The sequence below is a fragment of the Penicillium concentricum genome (genome assembly GCF_028827145.1).
Source record: "Penicillium concentricum strain IBT 3081 chromosome Unknown utg000002l_segment0_segment0, whole genome shotgun sequence".
Taxonomy (NCBI): domain Eukaryota; kingdom Fungi; phylum Ascomycota; class Eurotiomycetes; order Eurotiales; family Aspergillaceae; genus Penicillium; species Penicillium concentricum.
Window position 1 is genome coordinate 4,640,343 of NW_026622755.1, and position 13,058 is coordinate 4,653,400.

A 13,058-nucleotide genomic window follows, 5' to 3' on the forward strand; every position below is an offset into this window, starting at 1 on the left:
TTGATATACAAAAGGGTGATCAAGCAGAAAGATCTACGACAACACACATGGTTATTATCTTGGAAGTAACCCCCCGCCACCATAATCATCGTTCTGGCGAATCAGCAAGACGAATGAACTAGTAACTGAAGTTTACAAAAATTTTCCCAAAAGATGGTAAGTCATCTGTCAGGTTCCTGGAGGGCTAAAAGATCCAGACGCTTAAGCCTCGAAGGTGAAGCTGGCGCCGACCTTGTGGGCAGCCTGGTTCAGGTTCTGGGTATCGAATGAGGCACCGAGGCCGAGGGTGACACCAGGGCGGAGCAGAACGTTGTAAGCCAAAGCGGCAATACCACGGTCGTTGATCTTAGCCTATATTGCGAGAAAATTGCGCGATTAGTCGTGATTCACAATGGCTATGTAAGCACTTCAAACGCGGAAAACGAACCTTGGCGAAGGAAGAGGGGTCCAGGCGGTACTTGCTGGCGACCTCGAGGCCGACGGCGTTGCCGGAGGTGGAGTCCCAAGAAGCCTTGGCACCGGCCTCAACCTGAGCGTTGACGCGGTGGTAGTAGCTGGCGGAGAAGAGGGACAGGTTGTTGCTGGCGGTGATGGCAGCGGAGTACTGGGCAACGCTGTAGCCAACGGCAGCGGAGTACTTGGTGATGGCGGCCTTGTTGACGTCGTAACCACCCTCAGCACCGACGAGGAAGCCCTCGTGGCCGAGAACAGCGTCGAAGTTGGCGGTAGGGCCGTTCAGGAGATCGAAGAAGGCACGGGCGTTCAGGTTGGGCTGCTTGAAGTACAGGTTGAGCTTGGCACCCTTGGACTGCTTAGCGGGCTGGTACTGGGTCAGGATCTCAGCCTTGAGGCCCTTGGCGATGTTGTTGTCGAGCTCGAGCTTGGTGTCGAGAGCGTTGGCGGTGGTCCAAGCCTGGGTGAGGGTGAGGCCTGGTCGGAGTGAGCATATTAGCCTAATCCTTTGCACCATGGCATCCGAAGATATAAATAGGTTCACCCGGCGCGCTATTGGAATACCGCATCCGAACATCAATGGCATAGGACGGGTTTTGCGCGCGCCAGGATCTGGAGGTTTTTTGTGGAAGGGGCGTTTACCAGTGGGCGCATCAACGTATTTGGCCTCGAGCTATAGGCGCACAAGTTAGTAATTTGCGTAATGAATTTGGAGATCATATTTAACGAACCTGACCAGCAATGGGGCCCTCGTGAGCAGACTTTCCCTTAACGGTGAAGGTGACACCGTTGGGGGCCTTGGACTTAACCTCAAGGTTGGCTAAAAAAAAAAAGCATTTATTCAGTCATTCAAGCTTTTATAAGTAGCGCAATGCCATAGATAAACAAACCAGCGGCGGAGTGGTAGAAATCCTTGTTAAGGAGCTATTTGGATGTATTAGCCAAGGTTCTGAGTTTTGTTCCCAACAGTTGTGCGTACATCGTTGGTCGCCTTGGCGATATCGGAGAAAGCAGCGGGGGCAGACATATTGACGAGAGAAGTCTAATTAGAGATGAAGGAGGAAAGAGGTTCTATGAAGAGATGAAGAAGGAGGAAAAGAAGAGTTGTGATGATGTTGGGGGAACCTAGGGGCTTAGCACGGGTTAGTGGGAGGTCGGTGATTGGCGGCTGCCCGGCTGCCGGGAAAGCCCGCCGGTAATGTTTGGACAAAGTCACGTGGTTTAAGAAAATACAAGAAAGATAAATTGAGACCATAACATTATACCGACATATACCAAAAAGGGTATATACAATCTAATCCGGTGCTATATCCCCCAAAGAAAGTGCTAAATCAGAAAAGTTCAGATCCTTTTGTTTATGCTCTTCAAGGCTTTTTACTCCGACTTGTCATACTTCTGGTTGTGGATGGCGATAGCTCTGCAAAGAATGTTAGAGAAAATGAATTAAATAGGGAATAAAAAATGGTTATAGCTTACCTTCCACTGGGGTCGCTCTGCTTGGACCAGGTAGGGGTCCAGCGCTCGACAGTGCCGGCACAGTAGGGAGGGAAGTGCTCATCGAACATGGTACGGTACCAGTATCTATATCTTAAGTTAGTCTTCGACAGTAGAAAATGGAAAAGAGTGAAACATACGCCTCCTTGGTGTCGGGAATGTCAGTACCCCATTCAGGCTTAGGGTTCTTCATCATCTCGTCGGTGACCTGGCGTTCGGCCTCATCCTTAAGGCCATCAATCCAGCTGTAGCCAACACCATCGCTGAACTGCTCCTTCTGGCGCCAGAGGATCTTGTCGGGCAAGTAGGCAGCGGTCTCGGGCTCATCGGTAGTGTCGAAGGCCTTGCGCAGCATGTGCTTCTCGATACGCTCGGGGGTGATCATCTTGTCCTGGGGGTCAACACCCATACAGGTCTCGAGGAACTCCTTGTCGAGGAAAGGAACACGGGCCTCAAGACCCCATGCGGAGGTGGACTTGTTGGCACGGAGGCAATCAGCCAAGTGCAAGTTCTTGACACGGCGGACGGTCTCCTTGTGGAGCTCCTCACGGTTGGGGGCAGCGTGGAAGTAGAGGTAGCCACCGAAGATCTCGTCGGAACCCTCACCACTCAGAACCATCTTGACACCCATGGCCTTGATCTTGCGGGAGAGCAGGTACATGGGAGTAGAGGCACGGATGGTGGTTACATCGTAGGTCTCGAGGTGGTAGATCACGTCAGAGAGGGCATCGATGCCGTCCTTAACAGTGAAAGTGAAGGGGTGGTGCTTAGTGCCGAGGAACTTGGCGACCTCAATGGCAGCCGCGGTATCCGGGGCACCGGGGAGACCGATGGAGAACGAGTGCAGCTGCTGGAAGGTAGTGACGGTCGACAGCTCGTTGTCGTCATCAATGCCAACCAACTCACCGTCCACAGTCTCGGTCTGGGGCGCGTTGCGGGCAGCTTCGGCCATGCGAACGGTCTCACGCTGAGCGATAGACGCGACCAAGCTGGAGTCCAGACCACCAGACAGCAAAACACCGTAGGGCACCTCAGCCATCAGACGCTTGCGAACAGCCTTCTCGAGGCTGTGGCGGATCACCTTGTAGTCAACCGGGGTCGAGGGGACGTTGGCGGGGTCCCACCACTTGGGCTCGAAGTAGCGGGTCAGGCTGTCGGTCTTGGAATCATAGATGTGGCCGGGGGGGAAGGCAATGATGTCGTCACAGACGGGGTGCAGGCACTTAAGCTCAGAGGCAAAGTAGACGGCGCCGGGAGTGGACGAAGACCGACCAAGGTAGAAACTGGTGATACCAATGGGGTCACGAGCAGCAACAACACGGTCCTGCTTCTTATCCCAAAGAACCCAGGAGAACATGCCATCAAGGTGCTTGGGGGCATCAAGGCCGTACTCCTCATACTAGTTTATATCAGCATTTCGACTTTTAACTCCGATTCCGATATATTTGGCCTGACGTACCAAGGGGATGATAACTTCGCAATCGGAGTGTGTCTTGAAGTTGTACTTGTGGTGAAGGTTCTTGCGAATGAGGCGGTGGTTGTAGATCTCACCGTTGACGGCGAGGGCGAGGCTGCTATCCTCGTTGACGAGGGGCTGGGCACCGGAGTCTGAGAAGATAATGTTAACAAATAGATCTTCAAATTGTTAATCATTCACAGGGGTCACGTACCAACACCGACGATGCTCAGACGCTCGTGCGCCAGGACTATGAATCACACGTTAGCATACCACGCCGACACCAAAGTTAATGCGTGTCAACTCACTAGTGCTCTCGGCGCAGAAGTTTCCACCTGTTGGAGAACTTTTGTTAACCCTATGATTCCCACATATGCTGCGCAATTGTAACTCTGTGACTCACTCCAATCAGGACCGCGATGGCGCACACTATTAGGACACGAGTTAGCGATAATTCTATAGATTGCGAATTGTGAATTGCAATTGAAGAAGCAATGGAGATACTCACGCCTTGGCCATGCGCAAAGCAGTAGGCTTGAACTTTTGCACATCGGGGTGACTATACTCTGGTTAGTCCCGAAGTTGACATCCCAGACGCGGGGAGTTAGGGTATGACATGACGCACTGGTGGCACGCGAAAATTCCACACATGATGGGCAATTGAGAACTGTGTTAGAGATGAAGATCAATTAGGGAGGAGAGATTCGGGAAGAAGGGTAGCAATTGACTAATCGGTTATATGGGGAACCTTAGAACGGCGATTTTTTTCAAATTTGCCCCGGTGCCCTCCTGGCGGGGCGAGGGGCGATGTCGGCAAGTCTTTTGACTCACCGATAAGATAAGCACCCTGAATCATCGGCTTCTACAGGTTAAAGGTTTTATTGTGGCTGAATACAACATATGTAGACTATATTAGTTCTTTTTTTTAAGGTCATAGTGTTGTCTGTCTCAGTTTGACAAGGGTCCCTGGAGAGTGATATAATTTAAGGTCACGTGACTGTTATACCCCCACCATGGACTATAGCCCTAGCCAAGCCCCTCCTTGAACAAGTGTATGCTAATGATCTATATTCAATTATCTCGTACTAACTACGTTGTAGTGGTACCATTGTCATTTTCACCCAGAATCAATGCACTTGTGTTGCCAGCTCTCAGCTCTGGAGAACGCTTCTCTGTATCCACATATTATCGCGCTACCATCAGCATGAATGCTTAAGGTCTTTTTCAGTATAAAAAAGACAGCTGGGAGATTTGATTCTAAGGAGAAGGGGCGGAAGCACTAGAGACGAGATCGCACTAGTCTCTATATTGAGGCTATGAAGATCTATGCAAAACCCACAAGGATTGTATTGATGACATGGCGAAGTTCTGATTGCATGAGAGACTCGTACGTCTCTTCTGGCTTCTCTTTTTGGTCCGAAAAGCAGAATGGGATGGTATCATGTTGGGTTCTATACAATTCAATTCTGAAATGGTGGAAAAGTTCAAGTTGCTTATTTGATTCCGGGTTATCCGAGATTGTTGTAATTTCTAGGTATAGTCTACGGCGGTGCCTTAGTCTATCTCTAGCTAAATTGGTAGATATTACGCAGTATTAAGTACACAATCCTGCAATTTTGGGATTCCAAACGAAAAAAGGTTTGCCGATTTGGTACTTGGTTCATCGAATACGTACCTTTCAAGGTTGGTATCTTGTTAATTAAAACGGAAAGTTGAATGCACCTTCCCAAGACACCCACCATGGGCTCATTCCATCAGCGCAGGGAGATATGGATGCTGTGTTGACTGCCCAGGTGGTTTTACCTATGCACAGGAGCAAATAAGTACATCAAATTTCTTCTGCGAGAGTCATTCTGTACCCAATACATAGCAAGCCTAAGTATCCCGGCAGGGAGCATGTATGTGGTATCATTGTTTTTGAATGACCCTAAGCCCAGAAAACGCCATCCATTGGGATATGTAGCAACGCCATGCTCGCGATAAAAAAGCAAAAGTTGCTTCCTTCATTAAACAATAAATGCATAATCTTCCCACAATCTGCCCGGTATCCAATGCTGATAGAAAAAGAGAAATTAAATGACCCATGCAGCGCCATCGCTGTTTACGCTTGGGTAATCAAAGCCTGATTGGGCTGGGGTCCTAATTGGGCTGGTTTTCCTTGACAGCGATGCGAACCTTGCGCTCGTAAGCAGGACGGTCCTTCTTGAAGAGGTTGTAGGCATCGGCCTGAGCAGGTGACTCGGGGTTCGGGTCATCCAGAAGATCCTGGATACCAAGCAAGAGCTGCTTAATAGTGATGGCAGGTCGCCAACCCTCCTCCTCATTCAGAATTGACAGGCAAACAGTTCCGGAAGGATAGACGTTGGGGTGGAACAGTGGTGGCGTGAATTTGCCTAAACGGTTATATTAGTATGAGATTGTCACAAGAAATCATAGTGATAGCTCCCAGCAGAAGCTCTATTCCGACGAGCTGGCACAAGAGTATATCTCAAAGGAGATGCGTACATTTGGGAGGCTTGGTAGGATATTCTAGAAGCGTGGATTAGTATAGGGATCTTCAGTAGTCATGAATGTATTGCGCCGCTCACCATCGGGGAAAATCAAGTCGATTTTGAAGAGACCGCCTTCCCATAGAGTGTTAGCCTTCCCTGGAATGGCGCATTCCCAGTTCTTCAGGTCCAGGCCACCCTGCGGGGCACGTTTCGGCTTTGCGACAAAGCCAAATGGGTGGTCGCGACGCCATTGCTTTCTAGGGAATCCATGGAGGTCAGTGGAAAGTAAGGGCGTGATGCAAGTGATGCGCAAAATCGCAAAATGTGCGAGACACTAAATATGCTTACCGCTCTTCTTGGAGACGGTTCTGGCACAACGACATCTCGGATAGTGTTCAACGGGTGGGTAGCTGAAATGGGTTGACTCGCGGAGGGTGAAAGAAGATCAAGCACAAAGGTGCAACTTCACTGTAAGCAAGATGTGGGGCACGATGAGTGGTTGGGAATAAGTAAAGAGAGAGGGAGAAAGAGGTGATGAGCGGAAGATTTTAAAGGTGGCAATCGTCAAAGCCGGGGAGGTGATAGCAATTGACCTCCCCACGCGAACAATGAGTTTGCTTATGTAATACCTGCAGGGGATCGCGGCCTTGCCCAGGAACCGTCTCCTAGGAGCCTCACTTCTATTGTTAGGCATAAATAGCACATATAACAGGTTCTGCGGTCGTCTTTGCTGTCTATGTTACTATAGATTCTGACATATTAATCTGATCTCAATCTAATATCCTTTCTTCTAACTCTCCGAGTGTAGTACTAGGTATAGGGCTACCCACTTACACCTCTTGGCAACTTGAGTGTTATAGACCAATGTGAATGTTACTCAACCGAGCACAATCAGTAGAAGCAGAGCGGGAATATCCACAGGAGCAGAAATATTCATTACTTTTATGGAAAAACAATATATCACTAGCCCGCCTTTCGATGCTGACTCGCCGCGCGAATATCCATCCATTCCCTTATGGGCTCCCACTTGCGGCACGTATGAAGTTGCCCAACTCCAAGCCCTACTATATCATTATTATAATGATACACAGGGACCGGCGATATGTCTCCGTGGCATTGTATAGCTTGCCGCAGCTGGTCTAGACAATGATCACGGTGAATTCGATTCCAATTATCTGGAAAACTCGTGGAGTTTTTGATGGCTTTCTCCAGCTCGCCGTGGTGGGGATGTTTTGAATAATAGTCCATATCGAGTTCCATTCGGATTGCGTTAAGGCAGTGGAGGGAGTGGAACATGTCAGGTCTAATAGAGAGAAATATTAGATTGAACACACGGGAGAATATAGCTGCTTTCTGGAGAGCTCACTCAAAGTGGTAATAATCCGAATGGGGGGCCTTATTGAGCCCTGGTGTGTATGGTGCCGCTTCTTCATCGGTCATCCTTACGAACTCTCCTATAAAATTCCGCCATTGTGTAAGCTGAAGTGGCTACCTTGTGGCCGAGTAGACTCAGAGGTATTGAAAAGGGGACATACCTCGCATTAAATCAGCCCAGGCATCGTCAATCTCAGGAGATGGAAGTCCGAAATATTGAGGCGCAGATAGGTCAATGTCTCGGTAGACCTTGCCTATCTCCTCGTCAAACGCCAGTTTCCCAGAGAACACACGTTCCTCGTAAGATATATATGGATGCGCATCGTGGAGGTCGGTTCGAAAGGCTGATAGAGATGTAGCTAGGTATGTAGAGGAATTGTATTGTTGAAATAGCAGGTAGCCCGTAATCAGGGCTAACGAGAATGTGGAAGCTATCCACGGCGCAACGAGACGAAGATGAGACTTCTGGCAAATCTTTGGCACAATAAGCCTAGACGTGTCGGGGGGCTCTGATTCTGTATCTTCGCTGTGGATCGGTTGATAGAGCTGTTCTTTGAGGGAATTAATTACTGCCATAGTCCGGCGCCTCTTCAAGAGCTGTCAAAAAGTCTGTTGTAGCATTAGACTCTTGATACACAAATGCTTAAAAATTAAAGTAGGAAAGGCTTGCCCAAAATGATAAAATCAAGTTATTCCTTTATGTATGTTGTGCGGAAAGTCAGATGGGGTGAGCAAGGGAACTAGTAGCCCGGCAAGCTGAACGGCCAATATGATGTGAAGTGTGCATAATCCCTTGCATGAGCTGACTTTCTCTCGACTTATCTCGGTCAGTGTGATGCATATTATCAAAGATACTTGGGGTGTAGCAAATCGACCAATAATCGACGATATATAGTACTAGCATGACGCATGATCTACATCCCCACCCTCTGACAGCTCTCAATTGTGAGCATTCCTCACGATGCTGATGGTTCCCGATCGGCATCAGCCTTGGAGTGGGTCTATATACATACATATGTATGTTGTACTACTACTACATTACCATATTTGATGTCAATCTAGGGTGTGATTTCCAGCATAAAATATTATCATGCAGAAAAGCCATTCTCTAAGTCGTCTGCCAAGGATTCTGGGCAGCTTTGGGCGCTATTGCTCATACTTCCTTGAACAGCCTGCTGTCTATTATATGGTGATGTAGCACCGCAGGGCTGCCAGTAAGGGGGTGGGCGATAGGATCGAGGTCAACACGACTTGGTTATATGGAATTTTTTCCGGGAATTCTATAGTGTTCTTAAAGTATATAATCCCTACGAATGCCGCTATATCATTAAATCTGGATTATAACTCTGCTCAATCATCTCTAACCTCAGCTCAACAAGACTTACAGACAATCAATCCCACAAGGTAAAAACAGGCTCATCTTTCTTATATTTAGTGACAACTACTAACTAGAACTCTATTTCCAGCCTGCCTTCGCCAACATGAAGTTCTCATTGGTCATTCTCGCGATTTCTGCCACCCTGGCTATCGCTACACCTACAATGAACCCGCGTCATACGTCCGACGAAGGGCCCGCGGGAATGGAAACTGCTAAGCGCGGCACGGCCGTATTCATGGCCAATGACCGCGAAGCCGATACTAAAAAGCGCGGCACGGCCATATTCATGGCGAATGACCGCGAAGCCGATATTGAAGAGCGCGGTACGGCCATATTCATGGCGAATGACCGCGAAGCCGATATTGAAGAGCGCGGCACGGCCATATTCATGGCGAATGACCGCGAAGCCGACATCTAGATGTGCGGCGAAGCTGCTCGATTTAGGAGGGACAATGAACGCAGCATGCACGCTAGACAGGTCCAGCCCAGCTGAAAAGGGGCGATGAAGCTACCCGATTTGAGGGGGAAGATCAATCGTACTTTGCATGTTAGCAAAGAGGAGGGAGAGGAATAAGCAGGAGGATCATTATCTGGTATCATTTGGCACAAATTGCAGACTGTATTGCAATTTCCCCCGCAGGGCTAGGGAGATAAGGTGACTGACTGACTGCCTTGATCAGTAAAGCTAGAAACCAGGAGTGAAGCTCTGCTACCCATGGACGAATACAAATTATTTTCGCCAAGTAACTTGATGCCTAGATTTTTATCCTGACTAGCAGGTAAATTGTAGGGTGAAAAGAAGCCTCTATCTGCTGCGTAGTGACTAAGCCTACATACTTTGAGGGAGTATGAATCTCAGCTCCATATAGTGATCTTGTTATGACTTGGTATATCACATTTATGTTCTATTCATCGAAATGAAAATACAATCAGTGAAATTCATTCATGGACGGATATTTGGTCGATGATATCCGTCTATCAGAATATTCATATGGAGTAACAAGCTATAGATTTCATGTCACCCCTACCTACTACCTACTATCTGATATAAGTGAAACTGGATGAGCCACTAACCAAAAACATTCCACTTATGACAATCGCCTACAAGTTATGAACAAAGGCGTTCATATATTCCCCAAGGTAACAAAGAGTCAGACACGATATATACATAATGGCTTTGTCAGGGACAATAGGTACATATGTACGGAGTAGCTATGATAAAGACTGAGGTTATGAAAAAATGTTTCTTTCTTCGAACCTAAGGCCGGAAAACTCCTGGACAAAGGTTTTCTCCAACGACACAGCTCTAAGCTGGTCTTAAGAGTATAAAAGGAAGCTCCGCGCGTTTCAGCATATCCTTTCTCATACTCATCCCATCCACACACATAACCCTCAACCAAAATCGTACCTGCAATATTTACAAACGACATCCCAAAGCTACATAGTATCAGCTATCATCATGTGTCATTCAGTTACCTGGTACTTTGCCATGTGCCAGCACCAAGACCCCGATGCAACATCCCTGATTGCGTGCCACGAAGCCTTCAAAATGGGCTACGAGTGCACCGAAGAGCACCAAATCACAACCCCTTTCCCACTTGAAGGGAGTTGTCTGCAATGCAGACTTAATCAGCAAATACTACGCCAGTCTATCTCCCGCGAACCGCGGGGGCAGCGTCGTTGGTCTGCAATATGCGAGGCGTTACAATATAGCGACGAAGACGGCTGGAGTATCAGTGACAGTGATGGTGGGGAACTTGACATGCAAACGCGGATCTCCCAGACTCCCAGCTTGACTCGTGGGGCTGAGGACCGGGAGACTCGTGCGTCGTTCCACAGGGGTCCGTCACGCATACCGACCATAGTGCAACCATCCTCGCCTCCCTTGTCTGATGTAGCTGTGGTTGAATATGCTGATGATTACACAGGTCAAGAAGAGGAGTCTAAATCCGAGCTGTTGCAAGGCCACCCCCAGCCCCAGACGAACCGAAGCTGGCGGTCTCGGATTCCAGTTCCCACTAGGTTGGTGCGCAACCAGCAAAATTGTACGTATCTGGCGTTTATCACTGATGACAATATGTCGGACACAGAGCCTTTGCTCCGCACTTCTAAGCCGAAGAAGTATCATCGCACTTGGCGTTCCTAGATTCCCCCTCCTGTTAGGAAGGTGTCGGGGCAATAGATTGATGGATTAGAGTGGTGGGATGGAACTCTTCGACCAGACATTTTGAGGTTTCATAGAGGATTGAATGATTTACCGTTTCGATGCTCCATAGTCTGTGTTTTGCGTTATTTTAAGAGGTGGTCTTGGAGAACTATGCAATGAGAACTCACTAGAGCGACATCAAATGAATCGAACATTATCATTAACATAGCTAAGTACACGAATGGGTGTGAACATAATCAATTGGTCATGTAAACCCCCGTTCAAACTCCTCAGTCGAAAAGAACATCCTATGACTTCGTTGCCATTGAGTACCTGGCCTTGGAGCAAATTCACGGCCTGTTGTATGTGCAATAGTCGAGAAAGCACAAATTAGCAAATGATCGAGATGTCATAACATGCACATGCATGAAATGGCACCAAATTGGGCAATTAGGGTGTGTAAATCCCCTGGTCGAATTTCTCGGTATTGAAAAATCGCGCGGTGATTGTGTTGCCATTGAATATACGGCCTTCAAGCGCGTTCACGGCCTATCGTATATGCAATAGTCAGCAATGCACAAACTCACATTTGAATCAAGATGTAGATCTCCAAAGCTTACCCGTAGACCAGACAAGGGATTCTGGAATTTGACAAAGACCGGGACTGGGGTGCCAACGTTGCGAGCGATGAACACTCGCTCCACGTTTCCATACTATGAGGCCCCAAATCAGCAAGCCCACAAGCTCATCGACGGAAGAAAACGTACCTGGATATGACATTCCTGTCCAATCTCCTGCATCAAACCACCATCATTGCTACCCTCCATCTCGACATCCAGATCCATTCCGACCAGCATGCCTCGTAGGACGACTACTTCGCTCATAGGGCCAAACTTGCTGGTATCATATTCACCTTTATTATTGCTTCCGATGATCTTACCTCGCCCAGCAGGCGTGACAAAGCCACCGCCCTCTGAATCTGGTCGCTTCTTGCGCTTCTCAACCTTGACCTGCAGAGGCTTCACCATACCAGAACCAGTAGCGCCAAGACCAGAGCCCTTGGTCCAGCCATACTTGGAAAGCAGTCGTTCTGCGAAGCCTTTTTGCCCGGGACGAAGGGATCGTGGCGCGGACTCATCTAGTTCTTCCTCCTCTGCCGGCTGTTCTTGGGCCAATACGGCTTCAAGTTCGGCTTCAGAGGCTGGGATGTCTTCTGGGGGTGGTGGAAGGGTATATCGAACTGGTGCGCAGGAGATGGTTGCGGAGCTAGGTTGGAAGGCGTCGAGGGGACGTGCTGGAGGAGGATGTGGTATGACATGTCCCGATGGTGGGTTGTCGGGAATTTGGGCGGGATCTTGAGCTCGGGATGGTGACGAGGTCGGGAGTTGTGCATGAACGGCGATAGAATGATTATCGAAGCTTTTCCCCAATGCTGCACGGCGAGCGAATGCATCCTCACCAGATGGGTCATTGGGGATCGAAGCTGGTGGCGGCACATCATTGAGATTTGGCGGCGGTGCAAAATTGCTTGGAGGCGCAAATTGTCCTGGTGTTATATTTTTAGTCTGGGTGTCGTCGCCATTCGTAGAATAACCGAACATACGCTTTTTTGGCCGCTCATAATCCTCGCTATCTGAAAATCTGCTCGGTGAACGCTTTCTGACATGCGCATACAAGCGATCCTTCCACTCGCGGACTTCACCGATCTTCTCATCATTATGGCGGTGCTCCGCGTTATTGGTGGGTCGAGAAGAGTCGTAGATATCATCCCAGTTCTGGACGACATGTGTCTCAAAGTTCTTCTTGCGCTTCTTTCTTCCACCGCGTTGTCGCTTCTCACGCGCGTACTCATAATTATCATCTTCAATGGCGGTCCAATCAGCCAAAGTGCTCTTTGTCGGTACCGAAGCTTGGTTGGCTGAGGGCTGTGGTTGTGGCGCGGCCTTAGGTAAAGTATGTTTCGGCTTAGGCTTCTGGGCTGAGAGCTGTGGCCTTTTGGGAGGTTGGAACCGAAGGGAAGCTATGAAGAAAAAGAGTAAGTCAGCATGTGCGGCTCATAGTATCCAACAAGTCAAGGGTGAGTACCAGGATTCAGTTGTTGCTTTTTGGCAGCCGCGTCGTCAGGTTGATGTTCGGTCTCCGACTGCTTAAAGACAACAGGGGCGCGGGAGATGGTGCCAGGCGTATCAGTGGAGGTATTAAGTAGATTGGCATACAGGGACATGCCCCCTCTTGAGGGAGTGGGTTCAGAAGCCATGGGGTGCT

At 48.7% G+C, this 13,058-nt stretch overlaps 7 protein-coding genes across 7 annotated transcripts; 2 read left to right on the plus strand and 5 right to left on the minus strand.

Moving 5' to 3' along the window:
• Positions 1 to 201: 201 nt before the first annotated feature.
• N7517_005404 (porin) lies at positions 202 to 1,480 on the minus strand (the record flags this gene model as incomplete). The annotated part of the gene is made up of 6 exons (XM_056723134.1): positions 202 to 351; positions 428 to 930; positions 1,096 to 1,126; positions 1,185 to 1,273; positions 1,344 to 1,377; positions 1,433 to 1,480. The coding sequence occupies 6 exons, from the start codon at positions 1,478 to 1,480 to the stop codon at positions 202 to 204; spliced, it is 855 nt and encodes a 284-aa protein (XP_056579384.1).
• Positions 1,481 to 1,827: 347 nt separating this feature from the next.
• N7517_005405 (asparagine synthetase B) lies at positions 1,828 to 4,054 on the minus strand (the record flags this gene model as incomplete). Its single annotated transcript, XM_056723135.1, has 9 exons — positions 1,828 to 1,870; positions 1,930 to 2,034; positions 2,088 to 3,346; positions 3,407 to 3,555; positions 3,618 to 3,653; positions 3,712 to 3,738; positions 3,807 to 3,832; positions 3,912 to 3,962; positions 4,029 to 4,054. The coding sequence occupies 9 exons, from the start codon at positions 4,052 to 4,054 to the stop codon at positions 1,828 to 1,830; spliced, it is 1,722 nt and encodes a 573-aa protein (XP_056579385.1).
• Positions 4,055 to 5,542: 1,488 nt separating this feature from the next.
• On the minus strand, positions 5,543 to 6,278 carry N7517_005406 (E2 SUMO-conjugating protein UBC9; the record flags this gene model as incomplete). Its single annotated transcript, XM_056723136.1, has 4 exons — positions 5,543 to 5,796; positions 5,909 to 5,932; positions 5,992 to 6,152; positions 6,244 to 6,278. 4 exons carry the CDS (start codon positions 6,276 to 6,278, stop codon positions 5,543 to 5,545), a joined length of 474 nt encoding a protein of 157 aa, XP_056579386.1.
• A 979-nt stretch (positions 6,279 to 7,257) lies between these two features.
• Positions 7,258 to 7,845, minus strand: N7517_005407 (uncharacterized protein; the record flags this gene model as incomplete). The annotated part of the gene is made up of 2 exons (XM_056723137.1): positions 7,258 to 7,349; positions 7,431 to 7,845. The coding sequence occupies 2 exons, from the start codon at positions 7,843 to 7,845 to the stop codon at positions 7,258 to 7,260; spliced, it is 507 nt and encodes a 168-aa protein (XP_056579387.1).
• A 905-nt stretch (positions 7,846 to 8,750) lies between these two features.
• Positions 8,751 to 9,065, plus strand: N7517_005408 (uncharacterized protein; the record flags this gene model as incomplete). Its single annotated transcript, XM_056723138.1, has 1 exon — positions 8,751 to 9,065. One exon carries the CDS (start codon positions 8,751 to 8,753, stop codon positions 9,063 to 9,065), a length of 315 nt encoding a protein of 104 aa, XP_056579388.1.
• Positions 9,066 to 10,106: 1,041 nt separating this feature from the next.
• On the plus strand, positions 10,107 to 10,793 carry N7517_005409 (uncharacterized protein; the record flags this gene model as incomplete). The annotated part of the gene is made up of 1 exon (XM_056723139.1): positions 10,107 to 10,793. The coding sequence occupies one exon, from the start codon at positions 10,107 to 10,109 to the stop codon at positions 10,791 to 10,793; it is 687 nt and encodes a 228-aa protein (XP_056579389.1).
• Positions 10,794 to 11,243: 450 nt separating this feature from the next.
• On the minus strand, positions 11,244 to 13,050 carry N7517_005410 (uncharacterized protein; the record flags this gene model as incomplete). Its single annotated transcript, XM_056723140.1, has 4 exons — positions 11,244 to 11,342; positions 11,414 to 11,506; positions 11,561 to 12,813; positions 12,879 to 13,050. The coding sequence occupies 4 exons, from the start codon at positions 13,048 to 13,050 to the stop codon at positions 11,244 to 11,246; spliced, it is 1,617 nt and encodes a 538-aa protein (XP_056579390.1).
• Between the last annotated feature and the right edge of the window lie 8 nt (positions 13,051 to 13,058).